The following is a 22,143-nucleotide window of genomic DNA, read 5'->3' on the forward strand; positions in this document are numbered from 1 at the left end:
CTGTGTATTTTGCTTGTTTCTGTGCTTGTAAGATAGGGAATGACTGTGTCACTTTTAAAAAGGGGTCAGTAGCTACATTTCCAGTTTGAAAATTAGAACTTAATTTTGAACGAAAGATGCCAACTCGATACCTATTGCTGTGCAGCATAAGTAAGAATTGTGATTTCCCCACACAGGCACTTCGGTTTCCTCCCAGTTTTATCAAACTTTTGAGAACAATTCTTTCCAAGGAGTTCAGGATTTGAAATAGCATTGGTTTAATGGGACTTGCTGGGAGCTGAAATGCAGATGAGTGCCCATAACATTCTTGTAGAAACCTGTATGGGCTTAGATGCAAAGACATCAAGTTGTAATTCACATTTGAAATTGCTTCTTTCTGTTGATGTTAGCGAGTAAAATACAAATGAGAATATTCCTGAAAGAAGTGATGGGGATAGAAGGACATCTAAAACTAATCTGTGGGCTAGTTTGTGATTATTTAAAGGAAGGTTCCCAGAGTAACAAAACTGGCAAGGGGGGGGTGTGAAATGGCAAATGGAGCAATGCACCTAGTGAAATCTTAATTAAAAAATTAACTTTGTTCAGGAGATACCTGAGGATGCTATTGAAGTGTTAAAAGGTTGTCGATCTTTTGAAGGGAACGGTTCTGCTTCGGCCCATGCCAACAACATGCAAGTTTATGTTTTCCCAACAAAGCTCATCAGAAGTGAGGAATCCAGCTCTTGTCGCTGTCTTAGGAAATCTCACCTTGAGCATAGTTGACTCGTAACTCTTTAATAAAATGTCAAAAGCAAGTCAATGCATTCCACCAGTAACCAGGAGACAGAGCCGCTAGAATCAACCTCCTTGTTGGTAATGTTAGCAGGAAGGTAACAGATGGTTTGACTCGTAGAAATCAGTTTTCCTGGTCCTTTCTTTGAGCTGTAATTGCCGCCCTTTTGTGGGCAAATCACGCCGCTGCCTTCAGATTGATAACGTCTGGAAGGTGCTCGATAAGCGTGTTTGGTCTCGTTATGAAAGGAGGTGTCGAACTGCTACAAACAACTGATCTGTGCAGAAACGGGCTCGTGACACCCAGGGCTGACACAATCTAAAATCATTCCTCTTGCTTTCGGCAGCACCAAACCCTGGCACAGGCCTGAGACTCCCAGGCACTGCTCACTGCAAACAGTGAGTAACACCCGTTTCCCCCCCGTTGAAATATCTTACAAAACTGAAAACCCTTGCAAACACCTTCTGCTTAGATACAGGGCTTATTAGGTACTGGAACAACCTTTAGATTTTTAGGTGTTTGTTTCCAGAGCTCTGTTTCTTACAATTATCATGAATTTTCCCTAACGTATATATCGGTTTTCTCCTGGAAATATGTCCAATCTAGTCCGTATCTTGGCCCGTATTCAGAAGAGCACATATTTCAGGGAAAGAGGAAATATTGGGAAGATATCGAATTTTCAAGGCATGTGGGAGGGTCATGGAAATGCCTCATGACAAGAGCAGATGAGTTGCTTGGAGTCACATTATCTGAGATTATATAAGGCAGGTGTTACTCTTCAAAGAAGTACCTGATTGCTCTTGAAGGTCACAATTACTTACCTGATAAAAAGACCATATCCATCATTGTGCAACATGTAGTTTTGCTTGACTTATCTCGTTACTTTGAGAAAAGGAGCAAATTTCCCTGAACAGCCAGCTCAGCTTGCAAAGGAAGGGCTGAATTATGCGATCTCCTTCAAGAATGTCCATTGATAGAGTGGACTTTGTTTATTCTTCACTGAATAAAGCTGCTTAGTTTCTTCAGTCATTTCCAGAAAGGAAAGTTAAAAAGATAGCAGTGGGCATTTTGAATGGCACAAATCAGAAATGTTTCAGATACAAATGTGAGCCAATGTTTTCTAGATAATTAAGATCTCTTAATCAATTGCAGGAAAAAACTGTAATAAATAATTTTAATTTTATCAGACCTGTTTGTTATAATGGCAAATTTCAAGTGACTTTTTCCCTGATTTAAAGTTATTTCCTCTAACAAAACACTGTGAGGAAAGTAACAGTGATGTGGCTTTGTAATTCTGTACATGCAACGTGTTAAGCTAAATCTTTCAAGTTAAATCATTTCCATTGAGCCCAAACTCTTTTGTGAAATGCTGAGCCATTTGTGTGAACTAAATATATATGAGAAAGTATAAAGGCTGTAGCTTACAGTAGTATGACAAGCTTTTCTTAAGTGATCACTCACGTACAAACTATTGAGTTACAAACCCATCAAGTTGTTCTTCAAGAAATTTGGTTTTGCACACGAGTTCTTTGAACTGTTACGGGTAACGCTGTAAAATGCCAGATCTGGGAAGCACAAACCTAACCTGCTGTTTAGAGATGTAAAGAACAGTCAGCTGAATTTTCAAGGGTGCTAAGAGTGAATGCTTATTACACGCCTTTTGCATCCAGCAGCATTTTGCAGTGTGGGTTGTCAAAATGTATGGATCCTTGGAAACAGCAATAACACAATAGAGGGAAAAGTAACTGTGAAATTTAAGTGTTTTTCGGAAATGTATTGCAGTTCTCTGTACCTTAAAGTGAAGGAAGAATAATAATATTGAAACTTCATTTCCCCTTTCTGAAATGCAAGGTTGTGTGTCCTTCACTGTCATGGTGATGTTTGATCCAATTTCATGAAAAAAAAAAGTAGAAATAATTAATGGAGTGCTAGTTGTGTAAATTATTTTTCAGTTATGAGCTAAGTGGAGGTTTTCTTTCACCTTTGCTGATAGAAAATAATGTATTCAGGGAATGTTATAAACTAGAGGGAATAAATTTGTCCCTGAGTGATTGGGTTTTCTTAGTGAGTTTAATATGAGTTCTTGAGGAGAACTGAGCTTTATAAAGCTCAATGACTGCTGATTACGTTGATATATTTTTTAAAAATGGTTAGCAGTGGCAAGAGTGACCAATGTTGCAGACCCGTCTAAGATTTACCTTGGGCAGCAGTGAAATGGTTCAGCCTTATCGATTCTCTGGGGTAGAATAAGAATTCTGGCCCTGCCAGAACATCATTTCAGTGGTTTGGTTTACAGCGTGTTAACTTGTGATTACGCAAGGACTAGAGAGACGTCTGCTAAAAGCTTTTGGAGACTGTAGCGTGTTTCACCTCAGGGCATGAGGCACAGTTGCATGAATGTTTTTTTGCAGTAGCAGCATTTTAAACAGATCCCTTTGCCCACTTTTCCTTTCTCCCTTCTCCCAGGCCAGAAGCTTTTCCTGCCCTCACGTTATCTGCCCGGCTGTATTGGTAGAATTGCTCGTGTGCTCCATCGGATCACAGAATCCCAGAATGTCAGGGATCGGAAGGGACCTGGAAAGCTCATCCAGTGCAATCCCCCCATGGAGCAGGAACACCCAGATGAGGTTACACAGGAAGGTGTCCAGGCGGGTTGGAATGTCTGCAGAGAAGGAGACTCCACAACCTCCCTGGGCAGCCTGGGCCAGGCTCTGCCACCCTCACTGAGAAGAAGTTTGCTCTCATATTTAAGTGGAACCTCCTGTGTTCCAGTTTGAACCCGTTACCCCTTGTCCTATCATTGGTTGTCACCGAGAAGAGCCTGGCTCCATCCTTCTGACACTCACCCTATTTATAACCATTAATGAGGTCACCCCTCAGTCTCCTCTTGTCCAGCTCCAGAGCCCCAGCTCCCTCAGCCTTTCCTCACACAGGAGATGCTCCACTCCCTTCAGCATCTTTGTTCTCTTCGCTGGACTCTCTCCAGCAGTTCCCTGTCCTGCTGGAACTGAGGGGCCACAACTGGACACAATATTCCAGGTGTGGTCTCATCCAGTTTTACAAATAACGCCTCTGCAGAGCGATGCGTGTTGGTTTGTTGCAATCCCGTGCAGGCCCCTGCTCTGCAGACAGCACAGCACATGGCAAGGAAAAGCACGTGGAAAGAGATGAGCTGGGCACGGCAGAGCAGCAAAAGCTTTTGCATGCACGCTGAAGTGTGAGGTCAACTGGTTTTGCTGAAACCCTTTTTTATGTGTGCTGAAAACTCTTCTTTATATGTGCGTGCAACCTTAGAGAAGCTCATGGGCTAAATTTAGATGTCTGCTTTTTAAAGTAATATTTGCATCTTTGCTTTAATGGTATGATGAAAGATATGGAAAAAAAAAAACCTATTAAATCCAGCCAGTTTTTCCAGTTGTTGGTGGAAGAGCAGCTTGAAAGCATCTGCCATTTTGGTTCGTGTTATCAAAGTATTTCTTTCAAAACAGCATAGAAGAGAAACAGAACCAATAAACCTGGGTGTGAGGCATTTTAGTGAAAGAAGGATGCCGAAGCAGGGAATATCACAGTCGCATACTCCTTGGAGAATAACACCTCTGTGGCTTAGCCGTGGGGTATTTTGTTGTTCCTATGAGTCACCGCTGTGGTGTGATTCAGCATGACACATGAAGAGCGGGCAGAAGGCTGGGCCGGTCTGGAAAAGCCTGGTTTTGTTGCGTGGGGGGGTTCTGTTTGTTTGTTTTCCCTCTTGGCCAACTGCTGTATTTCTGGCTCAGCCGAATTGCAGTCTGGGCTCTAGAAAGCAGGGCGAGGAGGAGGGTGTTTCTGGGAGGGCAGCGACCAGGAGGAACTAGTCGGGAATTTGATTACAAGATGATAATTTTCATTAGGAAGATGAGGAAAAGAGTTGCGAGCAGGCGGCTTTTCTGCAAAAGCTCCTTTCTGAGAACTTCTGCCATAATCTCTGTTGGCATTTAGCGAGAGCTCCTGCTGTTTACCTGGAGGGCATGTGTTTTGGAAGGAATATTGTTTAACATGAAACTGCATTTGAGCAGGAGCAAACTGATGTTAAGAAGCGCTGGAAAATTAAGCCCGTCTTTATTTTCGCAACTGAAACAGTGACAATTTTGCTTCTCGTCACCCCCTGTCTCAACAAGTATCTAAAGAACAATATCTGAGACTTGCTTTGCCTTTTTCAAAGTAAAACATCCAGATAGGCTGCTCAGGGAGTGTTGTGGCCCAGGTGAGACGAGCACATGCTCATTACATTTACCACACTATTCACTTAGGAGAAAAGATGGTAGCCAGATTATTCTGTTTTGGGATTATTTTGCATGGATCACTATGTGCCATCTCTGCTTTTCTAGGTGTGGGCCCTGTAGGATATAAAATAGAGACAAATCCTGCTAGTCCAAGTCTATTTTCCATGGGTTTATGAAGAATAAGATGATTAGGAGAAAGAAAAATAACTTTTGTACTTTGAAATGGAAAGCAGAACCTATCATGTCTATTTAGGAGCATTTTTTACCATTTCATTATGTCTTCTTTAAAAGCAGTACTTAACACTGGATTAAAAGAATACTATGGGGAACAAAAAGTAATAGGCTAGACATTTTGAGCAGATGCACTGATAACGAACATAATCATCTGTCTGTCAGATTTTCCAGTATAGACCCCGGTTTTCAGAAGTTAATGTAAAAATTTCTAAACAAAATGTACCATAAGTCTACATTTAGTCACAATTAATTATGAAAAGAAATGCATGCAAATTAGTTCTCATTTTCCAGTGGTTTGAATGGCAGCCTGTCAGCATTTGAGATCGCTGCGGTTGCCAGAATGATACCCCACATAAGCTGGGAACTGAAATGATTTTAAAATGGCGATCTTTGTAGACAATTCCAAATACCAAACCTGCAACTGAGAATACATGCTGGATGGGTCAAGTACCGTTCTGGTGGGGTTGTAGCCTCTAGCTGCAAATGACATTTCAGCTTCGGAACATCCAGGGCTGTTGGAAGCGAGCAGTTGTGTTTCTGATGGATAAACTGAAGGAAGATGATGCAGAAGAGGAGGCTTAGAGGTGAGCTCAGCACTCTCTAGAACTACCTGAAGGGCAGTTCTAGCCAGGTGGGGATTGGTCTCTTCTCCCAGGCAGTCGGCAATAGGACAAGGGGCCATGGGCTTAAACTCTGCCCAGGGGAAATTTAGGCTGGCTATTAGAAAGCAATTCTTTGCAGAGAGAGTGGTCAGGCATTGGAATGGCTGCCCAGGGAGGCGCTGGACTCACCGGCCCTGGAGGTTTGTAAACTGAGATTGGACAGGGCACTTAGTGCCGTGATCTAGTCAATGGACTGGAGCTGGACCAAGGGTTGGACTGGATGATCTCTGAGGTCTTTTCCAACGCAGTCGATTCTGTGATTCCGTGTGATTAGATTTTCCGTTATTTTTTTTCCGAGAGTTTTCGTGCATGAAGTTAGAAAGCGATGGGGCTATGAACTGATTGCAAGTGGGCTCTGAGGGTGATCAATGAAGTAATGACTGTGGCAGCAGGCCCTTGTATAATGTTTAGTTGATTATTTTCTTTAACTCAGTGTGATTAGCACCAGCTTTTAATTAAGTATTTTTGCATAACAGTGTTGCTGTATGACTGCATCTTGCCCCAAGGTATTGCAAAACACTGTGCTCTTGCCACGCTCTTTCATAATACATACAGTTCTGTAACGTAATACCTCTATGTGACTTATGCACGGAGATTGGGAGGGTCTGCAAGTTTGTTTGTGTCATTTACAGGCACACTGCGAGCCCATCGTGCTGCAGAACCAGCACAGAAGTGGTCACCGAGGTGCTTTAGTGTCTTCCCCAGCATCTTGTATTTCCTTGTTCAAACCTTTCCGGCTGTTTTGTTGTTTGAGCTATGGGAGAGTTGAATTGATAGTGGCAAATAAGCACGGTGGACGGATGTTAATGCAGGGTCTGTTTTGATTTTTCTCCAGCCGCGAGGTGACATTTCAAAACTACCACGTGAAGTTTACCCCAGTTTTGAGGGGTTTTCTGAGCAACAGTTTTGATGTTGCTCTCCAGTTTGCCCGGCAATGAGAAGAGGGAATTATAACGTCTACGTGTCACATCCTGGGCCTCAAATCCAGGAAAATCTGTCCCCTGGTCCCACACTGCTGAAAGGTCATGAAATACAAAGCAGTCAGCTGAACCATCGCTTGGTTTCAAGAGTAGGAAATCAATCTGGCTACGGCAAAACAAATGCATAGGACTGGCATGAAGAAAGAGGAAAGGGAAATGCTATAGGTGTCATCTGAATAAAGATTCTTTCCCACCCCTTGATGTTTTTAGGGGGCCTGGCAAGGTTTTACCAAATCTGCAAAGTCTTTTTTATTCCAGCACCATTTTTCCATGCACTTGTATGCATGTTCTTTGCCCGGTTTTGCTCTTGCTGCAGTTGGCTTTTGACCGGGGAAGCCAGGAAGTTTTGGCTTTAATGAGCTGTGTGTTAAATTGCTAACGAGGAGAGACGTTTTGCTTCCTGTTTTAAAGTGGTTGTTGTCCTTGAACACAGGCACGAAGAGTCATCAGTGGTTTAAACGCAAGAAGAAAACAATCATTAAGGGCGAGGGGGGACAGGCAGGGGGACCAACTAAACCACAACCACTTATTTTCAAAAGTACCATTTATCTAGGTATAATTTTAAATAACTTTTCTGTGCAAACGCAGTATTTCACACTTGTGCTGCATTCAGGTTATGCCATGTTTTGTTTTGCTCTTATGTGGTTTCCATACGTGTTCAATGTCTCAAACAGCAAGAAGGGTTTTCACAGTGCTGGGGGTGTAGGGAAGGGCTGCTTTGTTCTCTTTGAAAGCAGCACTATCCATGTGCAGTCAAATATATGACAAAGATTCCTCTAGAGTATTCCTCTCTCACCATTTTTGGTTTCTCTCATATAGTAGAACATGTATTGGAAAGACGTATTCTCAATGGGCATGTTTTTGGCATTTTGGAAGTCACAGAATTTACATTTTAAGTTTCCAAGATAAGTTTTAAGTTTCCAAGATAATTCTACTTTATCAAGGACATGAAGTTCAGAAGGACAAACGTCTCCAGTTTGGCTTCTTCTGCCTGTCTTTCTCCCTCTCTTTCCCCACACCACTGTCTTATCTGGTGTCCATAAGCAGCCTGTGGTTTTCTATTGCAAGAAACTATTGTATCACACTTTTCTAAGTACATTGAATCTTCAAGTATAATACAAGAAATTTATTTCTGATTGTTGTTATGTAGTGAATTGCAGCCTTCCAGCCTTCCTCTCCACGTAGTTATGGGGCAGGAGAATACAAGAGATGCTGGTGTTGTCTCTCCTGAAATCTGCCCGCAGAGCAGGGGCTGATTTCATGAATGATGCATATGGGGTGAAACGTTTTTTGATGGCTGGAGCTAAATGTGCTTCTGACAATGCCATAACAGGTGCTATTATTTTCTTCCAACAGTTACCCTGCTGTGTGTGAATTCCTACAGCACAATAACTTGTTATCTATACTGCGAGCTCATGAAGCCCAAGATGCTGGGTAAGTATGTGTGGAGAGGGGGCACTAATAATATATAATGGCTCAGCGTTGTCAAACAGAGCAGGGGAAGAAAGAAAAACGGAGTGAGAATGACCTGGAAATCTTAAGTTGCAACAACTCTCACTTTTTATTAATATTATAAAAGCTTTCACTGTCGTTAGAACATCTTTTGTGTGATCATTACTGAGTTATACTCCTTTATTACTGAGGACTTCATGAATCCTTATCTATCCCGTTTAGTGATTTTTAAGTGGTGTAAAATGACCAAAAGTTATTTGGATGCCAAACGTGGGAGGGAAAACCAATTCAGCTCAGCAAAAGCTGATTTGCTAATGTGTCTGAGACCTGTGACACGCTGATTGACACCATGCTTTGGAACTGATTGGGCTCAGGAGGCCAGAACTGGCATCTCTTAAGTCTTTCACACTTACCCGAAACTTCTGGGCCTGCTGGTTTTGTGCTTTACCAAGAAAATAAACTTGTGGGACTCAATAGCAAAAGATTATTTTATGTGGGAGTATCAACAATGAATATAAGGAGTTTATTAAGACACTGTGTGCAAAAACAATCCAGTTCAAGCACTGGGTGGTGTCGATGGTTCCCTCATTAAACTGTTGCCAATGTAAAGGTAGAATTTTTTATCTATTAATTGAAATGTACCATAGTTGTGAGATTTTAATGAAGGATTGGGATGCGAATAAATAGCTTTGCATATCTTTCATAAATTATTAATGTGTTTATTTGGAGGTAGAAACTTTACCCAACCTGAATAGTAATAAAAGATGAAGTAGCAGGATTGTAGGAATGAAGTCGATATTCACTATGCATGTTAAAAGCTATTCTGAATGTTTGAATTACCACATACTTAAAAACCTCAATGCAATTAAAAGCAACTTATTACTCTGCCAAAAATAACTGGCATGAAATACCCAAGGGTAATGAAATTTCATTTTTATTGTATTGCTTTCCAATAAAGGGCGAAAAATAACGTTTTGTAGAAGGCACTGCCTTGCAACTGTACAATGGTTGCAGTAAAACTGTTGTGGATATTTGCCAAATTCTTCGTACTAGAGAAGCAGTACTTGGTGTTACTTGTCTTAGTAAGACAAAAGTACTATTTGCTTGGTTTGCTTGCAATTACTTTGCAGGTTTAATGCTTGGTTGATCACAAGTTGGTCCAACAAGCCCTTTGTTTTTCATAAGGCAGCAAGGTTAGGCAATGAAAACATGCGAGCATTAATGAACTGGCTAATAGACTGGGTGAGATCAGATGCAGACGACCCCGTTTCCCTTCCCTTTCTCATACTTTACACCCCCTGGATGGATGGCATGGATAAGCCTGCAGGAAATATTTCTTTGCATGGCTTTAAGAAGCATATATGCATGTTTTTCTCTCTTGACATTTGTAAAAATCAGTGCAATGAAGTACTAGGTTGTTTCGTGCTTTGTTTGGTCCGCAACAAATACACATACAACAGCGGGCAATAATTAGTGTTTTCTCTTCCCTTTTAGGTATCGTATGTACAGGAAAAGCCAAACAACAGGCTTCCCTTCACTAATCACAATTTTTTCAGCACCAAACTATCTAGATGTATACAATAACAAAGGTAAGAATTTCATTCCTCTTAATAGAAAGTAGACTGTACTTCTCTTTACTCAAATATACTACATTGGTTTTCTTTTTCCACTCCTGTATTTATCACTTCATGCCCATTTTCTTTATTTATTAGCTCATGCCCATTCCATTTATTACATAATACAAATCTAATTATATTTATTGCAGGCAGATGTATGCCTCTGAACATAGCTGTAGATTCTAATGTGCCCTAGGATAATTCTGTATTTCGACTGCAAGTTATTAAGTAACTGTTACACAGGAAGAAAAACTGAAAACAACTCTATTAACTAAGAAAAGTATATTAAGAAATGCCATGGTTGAGTTATTCGGAGCCCAGTGTTCCTTATAATTGAATACTTGTCCCTTTGCTCCTTTCCAATGTAATAAATGGAGTTTGCATTTGTCTGGCTAGCCAACAGACTTTGCCAGATCATCGGTGGATAAAGCATGGGATAGATGTTATTGAGTCCCTGTTTTGGGGTTTTTTAATCACTTGAAACCTATTACGTAGAACATGAAATAACATTAACCAAAAAACCCCATTACTGCACAAATAAGCAATCACTGGTTCACTTTATAAAGACGCCACTTAATACACGTGTTTGAAGCTCCTCTGAGTTTATTCATTTATTGCATTCCCCAAAATCTCCTCTAACAAACTGTCACATTTCTAAAAATAATGCATTCTAATAAACCTGCCTTCCTGTATCTTGAAATAAGCAGGAACATTTACTTTTCCCTGTTCCCACTGGAAGTTATTTGTCTTCTCTGTGAGCGAAAACAAAATAATGTCTTTTCTCAATGATATTATAGAAAGTAGTTCCATTGCAAAGAGATCAATCTTGCTTGAGAAGAGATGTTTTTAATTTGGATGCTTGCCTGCAAAGGAAGTCAGCAATTGTATTGTTTTTTAACTTCCAAAAGAAAGCTTCTTCAGGCATCATTTTTAATTATAAAATTTAGGATACATATATATATATAGGAACTGTGTGCAAGGGAAGGAGACACTTCACCGGTAGATAATGAGGTTTTTACCCTTCGGTGTTCTCGATATGTATGTTAACTTGTGGAAAAATTAATAAAGCATTCTGCAAAAAATGTGCCAGCAGGGCTGTCAGGAGCTATTTTTGTGAAAGTAAATAGTATAGGGGCTCTGTTAGCAACCCAGAAAGCGCGGGATGGAACAAGGAATGTGTTTATTTTCTTGGCAGCATTGTTGGTGGAAAAGTGTGTTTATTCTCCGAGTTGGCGGCTTTGGGTAGAAAGGGTCTGTACGAGTAAGGTGACAGAAACCGTCCACTTCTTATTTCTTAATATGATACATGGAGCCGGTTCTGTGGCTCCGAAAGCAATGGCTGAACAATGGGAGATTTTTGTCATGAAGGCAAATGTTAAATGCAAAGCAATGATTTATAATATTAAAAGTCTTGAATTTGAATGCATGGAGTTTGGGTGGTGAAGAGCGGCGCCTCTCCATCGTCTCCCTTTCTGCTCCAGTGGGCTCAGGTGAACCAGCAGTGGTGCGAGATTTAATGCATGACTTGTAAACACAGCAAGTGACCTTTAGCGGGTTTGTAATGAATGTCTGTTGGGTTTAACTACCTCCTTCTCTCTCATTAGAAGTTTTGATGCATTATTTCAAGATTGCGCTGGCTCTTGGCGTTTGAAGGACGTCATGTGTGGTATTTCATGCTGCATTGCTAGTGCATCTTCAGCTGGGTAGTGTTTGGGTGCTCGCTTCCACTTCAAGGAAGAAAAACACCGTCATCCTCAATCAGTCCAAAACATGCCTAATTGTTGACTTGCTTGATTTTGTATCAAATGAATTAACTAAGAACACGGTGCTTCTGAGTGACTGATTTTGGGAGGCGAAGGCAGGCTTTTCCATACAGAGGTGTTCCAGGGCTGTTGCTCTAGCTGACTCATTGGGCACTGGTGCAGAACCTGATTGATTTTTACAGTTCATTTGGGGTTTTGGTTACTGTCAGTCCTTGGAAAAGGAGTTACTGTCCTATTAGTAAGTGCCTATTAGTAAGTCACCCTAAATAAATTCCTGAGAGGCTCCATCTCCCTCACATTAGGAGGCTCCAGTCAGGGGTTCCCTGTGTATCAATAGTTAATGGAGACAGAGATATCGCTTTTGGGGGGTGATTTGGAGGGTCAGAAACTGCCTAGATAGAGGGAGCCCAGTGTCCCTCCTCTTGCCAAGACTGCCCTTCCCCATTATTTTTCTTAACATTTTCCATATTCATCATGATGGAGAGCATTGGCTAAGGGGAGGAATTTATACATATGTTTTTTGGCAAATTCTGAGCTTCTGTTTGGCGTTTTCATAGCTTTTTCAAACAATTGTGCTCTCATTTCTATTGTTAAAAGGCACGAAGAAGATACTTTATTATTAAAACTTATCACCAGAAGTGCTGATGCATTGATGATTTTCTAAGGCTGTTTCTGGAGAGGTTTGAAGCAAGAAGATAAATGTTAATTGGGTTGTGATAGTTACCTGTGAGTTTATTGCCTCAGAGGAGGGCTGTACTGATCAAGAACCTCTGAGAAAGTTGTGTAACTAACTACAGGTTTACCCCTGGATTCCAGGGTGCCCATCACCAGGAGAAATTTTCCATACCAACCGAGTAAGAGGGTGCCAAAAATTACTGTGTTGTGTGGTCTTCTAGCCTTGTACCATCTCTAAACTGCCATTCCCACATTTCATATTTTTAATACCTTAATTAGGACTTGCTGTAATGCTGTTTGTGCCACAAAAAGAAAGAAATTGCAGAAGTTTACAAAGGCAGGCAATTTATTTGTAAATCATTGGCAATATTTCATATTCTAGTGTCTGGCTGTCACTTCAGTACGCTCATGCTTTTTGGTTGAGTGAACAATTTTAACTAGCTGTCTAAAGGCAGACTATGATCTTTTGAGCATTTTTAAAAGATTAGGTTTTGTGGTGGTGGGATAACCAGCAGAGAATCCGTGCTATCGAACAGAATAATGTGATGTCTCTTCCAACATGCTGTGATGTGCACGTGGTGACGCCGAAAGGAAAAGCAGATGATGAAGGAAAGAAATACAGAAATTATGCAGGGGAGTTGGGGATACTAGACAAATCAAACCCAGCTGTACATCGCTGTGCTTGTCAACATATCAGATAAGTAATATATCAGTGAAGCGTGTATGAACTGTTAGCATGGGGCCGTGTTAAGAAATGTGCCTGATCCAAGTGGACAAAACAGGAAAATGATTTTCATATTGGAAAAAGGCAGGTGATACACCTGGAAGACAAGGATGATCTTGGAGAAATAATAGCGATAGAAAAGCGGTGTAAACCTTCTGTTTGCCCTATCAGCTTTCTTTAAGGCTTTATCTCTGTGGTGAGGCCTTGTCACAGAAGCAGAAGCTTTGAAAGAGGAGCTGTCTCATCGCCCATGCAGAGAAGTTTGCCAGAAGTGATGTTTGCAGTCTGTTGACAAAATCTCTAATTCTATTGCACTGTTTCTTTGGGAGATTCTGTTGCATGTGTAAAATAAAACTATTCAGAATTCTGTAAGGTTTTTCCCAACTCCAGTTAGCCCCACTTCTCTACTGGAGTATTTACATCACTACCTCTTATAGTAACTTGTTTTTTCCTTTGATAATGTTTAAACTCCTTAAGCGTTCTACCAACCCTTATCCCTGACCTGTCTTGGGCAGAGAATGCTGTGGTTACTTAGCAACTCTGTTGGAGGAGAAAGCGCTGTTCCCAGTTGCACAGTTAATGCTGAAGTTAATTTGGCATTAAATCAGAAAATGAAACTCTTTCTTAGGTATGAAGAATCTGAGAGACCTTTCGCTGTGTCTTTTGATGAGTTTTCTGAAAAATTAGAGGAAAATAAGTGAACTCGTTTGCTAAAATTATTTTGAGGTTGTTATCTAAAAACATGTAGCTCATTTCTGGGCTAGTGTTTCTACCATGCTCATTATTTTTCTCCTCTGATGGAAATGTCATCAATTAATTTATACTGAAAAATGATTCAGCAGATCTTGGAAGCAGGATATCTAAAGTCTTAGGGTAATTCTGCTCAATCACATTACTCAAGGCAACTCCCAGCATACAGGCTTTTAAAGCGCTGTTTGAGATACCAGAGGGGTCTGGGACTTCCATTTAGATGTGACACAGGCGAATAGGGGTGCTCTAGGCTCATCTTTAAAAGATGGGGATCAAGGAGATGCCACAGGGTGGTCTTAGATGGCGCTGGGTGCTTATATTTGACCCTGAGACAAATAGAAGAGCCGTTGTCTCCATTTCAAGCTGAAGGAAGGAGGTTTTCACCATATTTTTCACCACCCGCATTTCCAGCCTTAGGTACCCATGTTAAACACTTAAAGCTAAACAGCGCCAATGCCCTTTGCCTGCTGTGTTAGTGTTTCGTTTCACCCTAATGTGATTTAAGCATCCGATACCTCGGTTTACTAGCATTGGGAAGAAATATAATGTCATTTGGGATATCTGCACATCTTCACTTTACAAAACATTAGCTTCTAAAACTCGTTTACAACCAAAATTATGTTAAAATGTGTGTGGCTGTTAGGAATAATAGGGTTCTTGCTCTGGTTGGTGATTATATGTGATCAAACTGGTGGCGCTTGGTCTGGAAAGGTTTGGAAAGAAAAATGTGGGGTTTGCAGCCTGGAATAATGAGCAACTGAACTTGGAAGTGTTGGAAAGAGTCAGGTTGTGGCTTTCATAGCCGAAGGAACCCGTCGTGCTTTCTTCTGTGTCCTCCATCGGTGGCCACCTGGCCTTTAGTCTTTTAATCTTTGGAAGGTTCCTGGTCCTTCAGGGCAGCTGGGGCCTCCTGTGGCTGCTTAGACCTCAAGTTCATGTGGAACAGAGGTGAAACCCCCAGACCTTTTCTGAGCCAATAGAGAGGAATAAAAGAGCTATGGCTGAAAGAAAGCAAAGGGCCAGGAAAGCTCAGGGAAACTCCTGCTGTTATCTGAGGACTATTTGCTTTTTGATCTGGGCGAAGTCTCTTCTGACTACTGAGCAGTAGTCAGGACTCCACAATTTTAACAAGAGCCGGTTTAATGTTAAATATAATCTTCATTAGTTACCTAATAAAAATATTATGTGTACATTGTGCTTGCAAGGTAAAGATCTTAAATTAAAAATTCAGAAAGGTTTTTGTGATATTGGTAACTACCCTATTCTTTTAAGAGTAGGGTTATTGTAGGAGAGTTCTGTCTCTGTTATTACACTGCTCTATTGTATAGAAGTCATTTGTCGGGGAGAGCTGTAAGATCATTTACAGAGGAAAACAGTTTTAAAAATAGTGTTATCAGAACTTGCTTTTGTAAGGTATTCAGGTATATAAATTAGTAAGGTAGCGTGAAGACTTTTTTCCTGTAATCTCGCAATAAATTATCTAAAACAAAACCAAACCACAAAACAACAACAAGCACTAAAGCCATTTAAATTTAATTTTATATTCTCCAACTGCTCTGCTGATGGTTCAGGCTTTTTCAGAGGCCAGTTTTAAAAGTTCATTGTAAAAATGATGGATTCAACTTTCACAGAGTTTAGAAGTAGACTTAATGGATAATTTGAAGAAATAGTGGTAATGGGATCTACCCCAGCTCACCAAGATGAACAAGTTTTAGTCCTTCTCAATGAATCTTCACAACCGTTAAGTGGTCCTTTTTGTGTGGTTTTGACTCATTTTTGCTGTAGAGCCGCAAACTATTTATTTTTATTACACAATTATGTCACTCTAATAGAAGGAGAATGGATTTCGATCCGCCGTGTGTAATTTCAGCCAAAAAGTGCTGGAAATATTAAAAGCATCAACACTAGTTTTCTCATTGTTGCTAATAGCAGTATGAAGCCATTTTTATGTTACCGAGCAGCAGAGTGGCTGTCACTTGGCAGACAAGGATGGGCAGTGTTGTTCATTTAAATGGAAGGTGCCTGGCTGGCAAAACTTGATGTAAATGTTAGCGAGCAATTTTCTGTGTGTATCAGTGAGGAGGCTTCAGAAACTCCCAGGTCACTCTGGACTCTTGTCATCAGCCACCAAATGGAAGACATTGACCAACCTGTTACATTTTTGTAGGAAACAACGCTATAGGGCATTAAAAAAGTTTGTCTGCTTGACTCAGGCTTTAGTCAATGGAAGGAAATGAATAATTAGAAGAAATTGTTCACCCACTTTAGCCAACGTTGCAATTTTCTATGGTGCTGTAGTGTATTGAGTTGTGTGGCTTCATATAAATTTTCACTGCATTGGGCCTGGGTACATCTATGGTCTCTTCTAGAAACAGTTGTTTTACTGATATGCTTTGTAATACTTCAATGTGCTTTTTTCTATTAATATTGCAAAAATAGGTTAAAATTAATCAGATCCTGTTTCAGATATGAACGTGATGTCCGTTAACACGGAACATGATGCTTTAAAATGTGGCAATGGCATAAATAGCTATATTTGTCCGTTAGCAAATGTAGCCTTTTTGTGTTTTAAATGGTGGTGCAAGACAAATCGTATTATTATTTATTTATACTATTGGGAGCAGAGTCTTGTGTGCCTAGATTTCGAAAAACATGAGAAGCATCATCTGTTGCACCATACTAAGAATGAAACGTCTTGATAATTTTCATTGGAAGAGCAGCATTCACACTATGAGTGACAAATGCTTTTCTTTGCTATCTCCAAAGTGAGGTTGTGAGGAGCTTGGGTAACTGTGTGAAATGGGTATCTGTGGACACTCTGCCTTGTTTCCTGCTGGTGGTAGATCCCAGAGCCTACGTTCATGACTAGTTAGACTTATGAGTTCAATAACCAACCCATCCTAGTGCCGGGGAAAGCTGACAACACCACATTCAGACTGGAGATGGCTCACAACTTCCTTGAGGTTGTATTTGGTTATTACTCACAGTCAACTGCTGTGTCAAGTGGTTGGAAGCCAGTGAGCAGCTCCGTGGGCTGAGCACCACGAGCATCGCCGGTCTGGGTGCTCATCACACGCGTGTGGCTGACGTCCCTGTTGTTTCTGTCCTTTCTCCCTTCCAGCTGCAGTATTGAAATACGAGAACAACGTTATGAACATCAGGCAGTTTAACTGCTCCCCGCATCCGTACTGGCTTCCAAACTTCATGGATGTGTTTACCTGGTCCTTGCCGTTTGTGGGTGAGAAAGGTATGTATGTTGGCTCTGTTTGTAGAAACGGCAAAATGGTTTCTTAGTTACTGGGCATGTGGCCTTGTTTGTTTGAAATGGGAAGAACAGTTTGAAGACAGATTACTTGCTTTCGAGGACAAATTTGAAGAAACAGACCTTGGGAGGGGCAAGCAATTACCAGTGGTTAATCACATTTCTTATATGTCGTTATGATTTCCACTCTTTCCAGGCTATGATACCATTATGTTTCTGCTCTATAATGAAACTTTATGGCATTGCAGGCCAGAGGTGAATTCACCGAATAGAAACCTTACTGTTTGTTCCTAGAAAAGCTCTTGGGCATTCCCTTTGGAGATTGTTGTGATGTCCCTGGCTCTGTAAGCAGACTTCACTACATCATGGTTACCTCCCTACCCAGCTGACCTTTCTGATAAGATGACGATGGGTTGCTTTTCACCAGCAAACACAGGGCTGGTGATGCTAAGACCCAGTCTGGTTAATGGGTTTTGGAGATGGTAGGGAGGAGGAAAACATGCTCCCCGGCCCCCTGTGTGTCCAGGGCGTGCGGTGTCTCACCACTGGTGAGAAGAATCTAAAGAACATAAATGATGTTTTATTGAAACACGATGCCCGTGATGTTGCCTGAAGACAACTTGCCATTCATGCTATGAATAGCAAGCACATAAAAGGCATGAAAACACTTTGGTCTTACATATTGAACGAATGCATAATGCAAACTGCTTAAACCCCAAGTCATTTTGTTCAGGGACTGAAATGAAGCTTGCTTTGATCCATCCATTATAGTATATTGCTGCAACAGCAATTACTGCCAGAAAACTACAATAAACTCTTAAAAGCTGCTTGGAATAACAGTTCTCCCTTAATAGGCAACTGGAAATACAGCCAGCTGTGGCTCTTACCTGTGGTCATGACGGGCTTTGTTTTCAGCTACTCTTTCGTATGAGGAAAGCCGCTGGTGAGACGCCTGAGGTCTCTGTGAACAAAGCAGATAGACAATGAAACAGGGATTAACAAGGAATAGACAGCTGTTTCCACTAATGGAGACATTACATAATCCACACTGACGCATGTTGCAGACTTTGGTGCAGCAGATAAAACGCTTTCATTTTCTGTGGCCATAAACCCAGCCAGGCCGTTTTTAGGATGAGCCCATTCTCCATATGCACAATTCTGTAAGATGCTCTGGAAGGTCATTTTTCCAGAGTTTTCCCATCCTCAGCTGAGGCTGCAGGATGCGCAGCCACATTTGTTGAGGTTCTGATACTGTGAATGCTCCTCAATCTTTTTTTCTTGGTGTTGCATTTGGGTTTTGTTGCTGTTGCTTTTTTGTTTGGTTGGTTTTTTTACTCCTTCATGTCTCCCCAGTGGTCACAATTACCCATTGCTTGCAACTTCTAGAACCCCGAGAAGCTAGATCAGTGTTTTCCATTTCTCTGCAAAACAAAACTCATGGATGAAAGAGTTGATGTGCTGCACAGCTTTTTATTTATCTCCTTTTTTTAATAGATTTTTTCCCGTAAAGACCAACCAAAGTAGGAAGCCGCTAGTTTTGCTGGTGGTTGTCAATGTGGAAAGTCTTTCCATTAATCCTGTCAAAGGAAAATGTTAAATCATTCACTAATGTAGGAAAAATACAGCTGAGTCCCGCCCTTCTAGTGTGCTAAGCCATCATACTTGTCACAGAAGACAATTTTAATAACCACTTGATTAAACAATTGAAACTTTGAACCAGTGTAGCTAGTGGAGGTTACACATGCCTGGTAACCCTTTTAATGATGCTTACAACATGTAGAAGTAGGGGAGTTTTTTCTCAGCCTGCTAATAATTTCCCATTTCACCCATTTACCATTTCTTTTGGTTTGGGGATGTGTGTGTGTGTAGTATTTGGGGTTTTTTGTTGTGTTTTTTTGTGTTTGGTTGGTTGTGTTTTGGCTGTTCTGACTCTTTTTGCTCTCTTGTTGGTGTCTCACTGTTGTCTTCCCAGAAAGAACTGGGTAGTCTGACCCTTCCCTGCCCAAGTTGCAAAGCAGGCAAGCTGAATATATTCTGAATTCAACATCCCTGATGTTTCTATTGAATATAGAATAGTTCTGGAATAGCTGGAAGGGACCTACAGTGATCATCCAGTCTACTTGTCCTGTATTTCAATAGATGCTGCCCCTTTGTAGACATCTCACAAGGGTTAGTGTTTTGTTGAACCAAAAGTGCAGCATCCGAAACCTGGGTAAATAACTGAATATTCTGTGATCACTCTTGCTGTAACTTTTTGAATTAAAATGTTGTTCCATTTGCTAAGCAGGGAATTCAGATCCTGCTGCAGTGTAGCAACAAGAGGAGATCGGTTGGTTCTTCTGTCCTAGTTGAGTGAAAGGCAGAATGTATTGAGGGGTAGAAAACAAAAATTAGCTGGTTCATTGGCAATTTCAAAAAGAGAGATTGTAAACACTTTGGTTTTAAGGTCTATTTTTTGTGGTGTTTGTTATATTTGAAACAAATTTTATGGAAACCTGTAAGTACATGAGACTTCAAGCTTATATTATGTGCATAAAACAAGGTCCACGTTGTTTAAAAAGTGGATGCCATTTCTGTACTGAATTTTCATTAACATTGCTACAGCTGGAGTTTGATCTCTCACAGACCAGAGAAGCTAAATATCAACATTTTGCATTTGTTTTCCATTTTAGTGACAGAGATGCTGGTGAACGTGCTGAACATCTGCTCAGACGATGAGCTGGGGACAGAGGAAGATGGGTTTGATGGTAAGAGCCTCCTGCCCTTGGTTGAGTTTGTGTGCCTTGAAACTACTTTAAAAGTGTATTTACTAAACCTGGGTTAATTTTCTGGGTACTGTTTAAGTTCTGTGCCACTGAAAGCAACTATTGGGCTAAACTCCAGTGGATTTGCTTACTGCATGCTCTAGAAAGAATTAATGGAACTTCTGCCCTGTTCTAACCCTTTACTTGGTCTCACTTTTTTGGTTAAAAAAAATGTATTTCCCTCCATGGTCAGATGTTGATTTAATGCATAACATCCCAGGGATTCCCATAGAAAGTTTAATTACATTATTAAAATGAGTTTCCTGCAGAGCTCCTTCCAAAATGTCAATGCTTTAACTTTGGAAGACTCGTACTTGAAATATTTCATTAGTCTCCTCTTTTAGTGAACTCATGTATCTAAAAGGCTTTAAGAAGCAATGTAATCAATAAAACTAATCTTGCAAACTCAGATAGAGAATGCTCAGACCTGACATTTCTGCTAAGAGAGGAATGGTCACTTCCATTCTCACTTGTGTTGGACTTGATATTATACATTGCCTTGTACCTGTTCATCTGACTGTAAAGGATACTTTATATCTTGCAATTTGTAGATTCTTAGAAGTCAGTTTATTTTATTAGACATTATTTCCTGTTAGGCCGGGCAAGACTAAACTGCAGCTCTCCAGAATATCCCTTCTCAATTGGGCAAAGCTGAAAAAAATCCCATGTGTCCTTAATGCTTTCAGTGTTAAAAAAAGAAAAGGAACGTAAATATTAACGTTTTAAAAAGAAACTGGAAACATCTAGCACTACTAAGTATTCTCAAGGTGTTTGTAGGTAGAATGAATGAAGAGAGAATGAAGAACTTTCAAGTAAGACAAATATTTAATGAAGCTCTACTGAATTATTAAACTCTCTCCAAGTCTTTATTTTTAATCTTTGGAAGAGGAAGGTGGATCACAGGTTTTGACAAGTGTTTCCTTTGCAATGGAGGAGAGGGGTATGGATGATAGTGCTTTGCTTTTACTCTGAAAAACCAGATGGAATTCCCCATTCTGTATCGTCCACAGAGTGTGGATGTGAACAATTACCTTGCAGGACTTGCAACAAAGACTGAATTTATTGAAACCGGTAATCAGTGGAGAGAAGAAAACACCTGTTTGAATATTGTGCTCAATTTTTTTCTCATGAAATTTAAATAAGTAGCTACTGTGTAATTAAAGCAGCATGTGAAGCAGTACGGAGGCACACAATGAGTAAAAACTGTGTCAAATTAAATACAGTAGCAAGAAACTCATGTGCTTCAAATCCTTGGCTCAAGAAAGTGCAGGCTGGAATCCCAAGTGCAATGCCAAAGCGAATACTTTATGGGAAGGATTTCTAAATTAATTCAGCATTGGCCTAATACTTTCTTTTAAAGTCGTACTGCAAACTTCCACTGAGCAGAGACGGGCCAAGGCCTGTAGTCCTTTTCTCAAATTTTACTGTGCTCCCGTGCTGAAGATAACCGTTCTGTATACTTCTCTGTGGCTGCACAAATAGGATCATAGAATCATTTTGGTTGGAAGAGACCCTCAGGATCATCAAGTCCAACCATAACCCAACTGAACTCCAGCACTAACCCACGTCCCTAAGAACCTCGTCTAAACGCCTTTTAAACCCCTCCAGGGATGGCGACTCCACCACTGCCCCGGGCAGCCTGTTCCAATGCCCGACAACCCTTTCCAGGAAGAATTTTTTCCTAATATCCAATCTAAACCTCTCCTGGCGCAACTTGAGGCCATTTCCTCTTGTCCCATCACTTGCTACTTGGGAGAAGAGCCCAACCCCTCCATGCTCCAGCCTCCTTTCAGGCAGTTGCAGACAGCGATCAGGTCTCTGCCCATACTGTGGTTTTTGCACGAGGAGCAGCCGCCCCTGGCTCCCCAGGAGCTTTTCCAGGGCTTTATGTCCCCCAGACGTGGGGGCTGCAGCATCGCAGATGCCTGAACGAGCCGGGCAGGCTGGAATCCTCTGGGCTTGCATGTGTGTGCACTGCATAACCATATCTAACAGCATTAGAATTTCCAGATGAGGAATAATTAAACCATTCCTGCTATCGTAATGCTAATACCGGTGTCTAAATCTAAAATCTAATTTTTTTTTCCCGTATGAGTGCTTTCTCTGTGTAAAACATTATGTTAAGGAAGATCCTAGAAACGTCGTCTTTAGCATGTTTATTTAAAAGCATAGCTGGTGTATGTTCGT

At 40.8% G+C, this 22,143-nt stretch overlaps 1 protein-coding gene across 6 annotated transcripts in view; it reads left to right on the plus strand.

The window, feature by feature from the left end:
* PPP3CA (protein phosphatase 3 catalytic subunit alpha) overlaps window positions 1-22,143 on the plus strand; it is a 164,529-nt gene that overhangs the window by 126,883 nt on the left and 15,503 nt on the right. For all 6 annotated transcript variants that reach the window (XM_065062853.1, XM_065062850.1, XM_065062851.1 and 3 more), the window contains exons 7-10: window positions 8,267-8,344; window positions 9,857-9,951; window positions 17,012-17,137; window positions 19,825-19,899. In XM_065062853.1, the coding sequence (XP_064918925.1) occupies window positions 8,267-8,344; window positions 9,857-9,951; window positions 17,012-17,137; window positions 19,825-19,899 (374 nt within the window). The remainder of the gene's footprint in view (window positions 1-8,266; window positions 8,345-9,856; window positions 9,952-17,011; window positions 17,138-19,824; window positions 19,900-22,143) is intronic.

The sequence above is a fragment of the Columba livia genome, chromosome 4 (assembly GCF_036013475.1).
Source record: "Columba livia isolate bColLiv1 breed racing homer chromosome 4, bColLiv1.pat.W.v2, whole genome shotgun sequence".
NCBI classification, from domain to species: Eukaryota; Metazoa; Chordata; class Aves; order Columbiformes; family Columbidae; genus Columba; species Columba livia.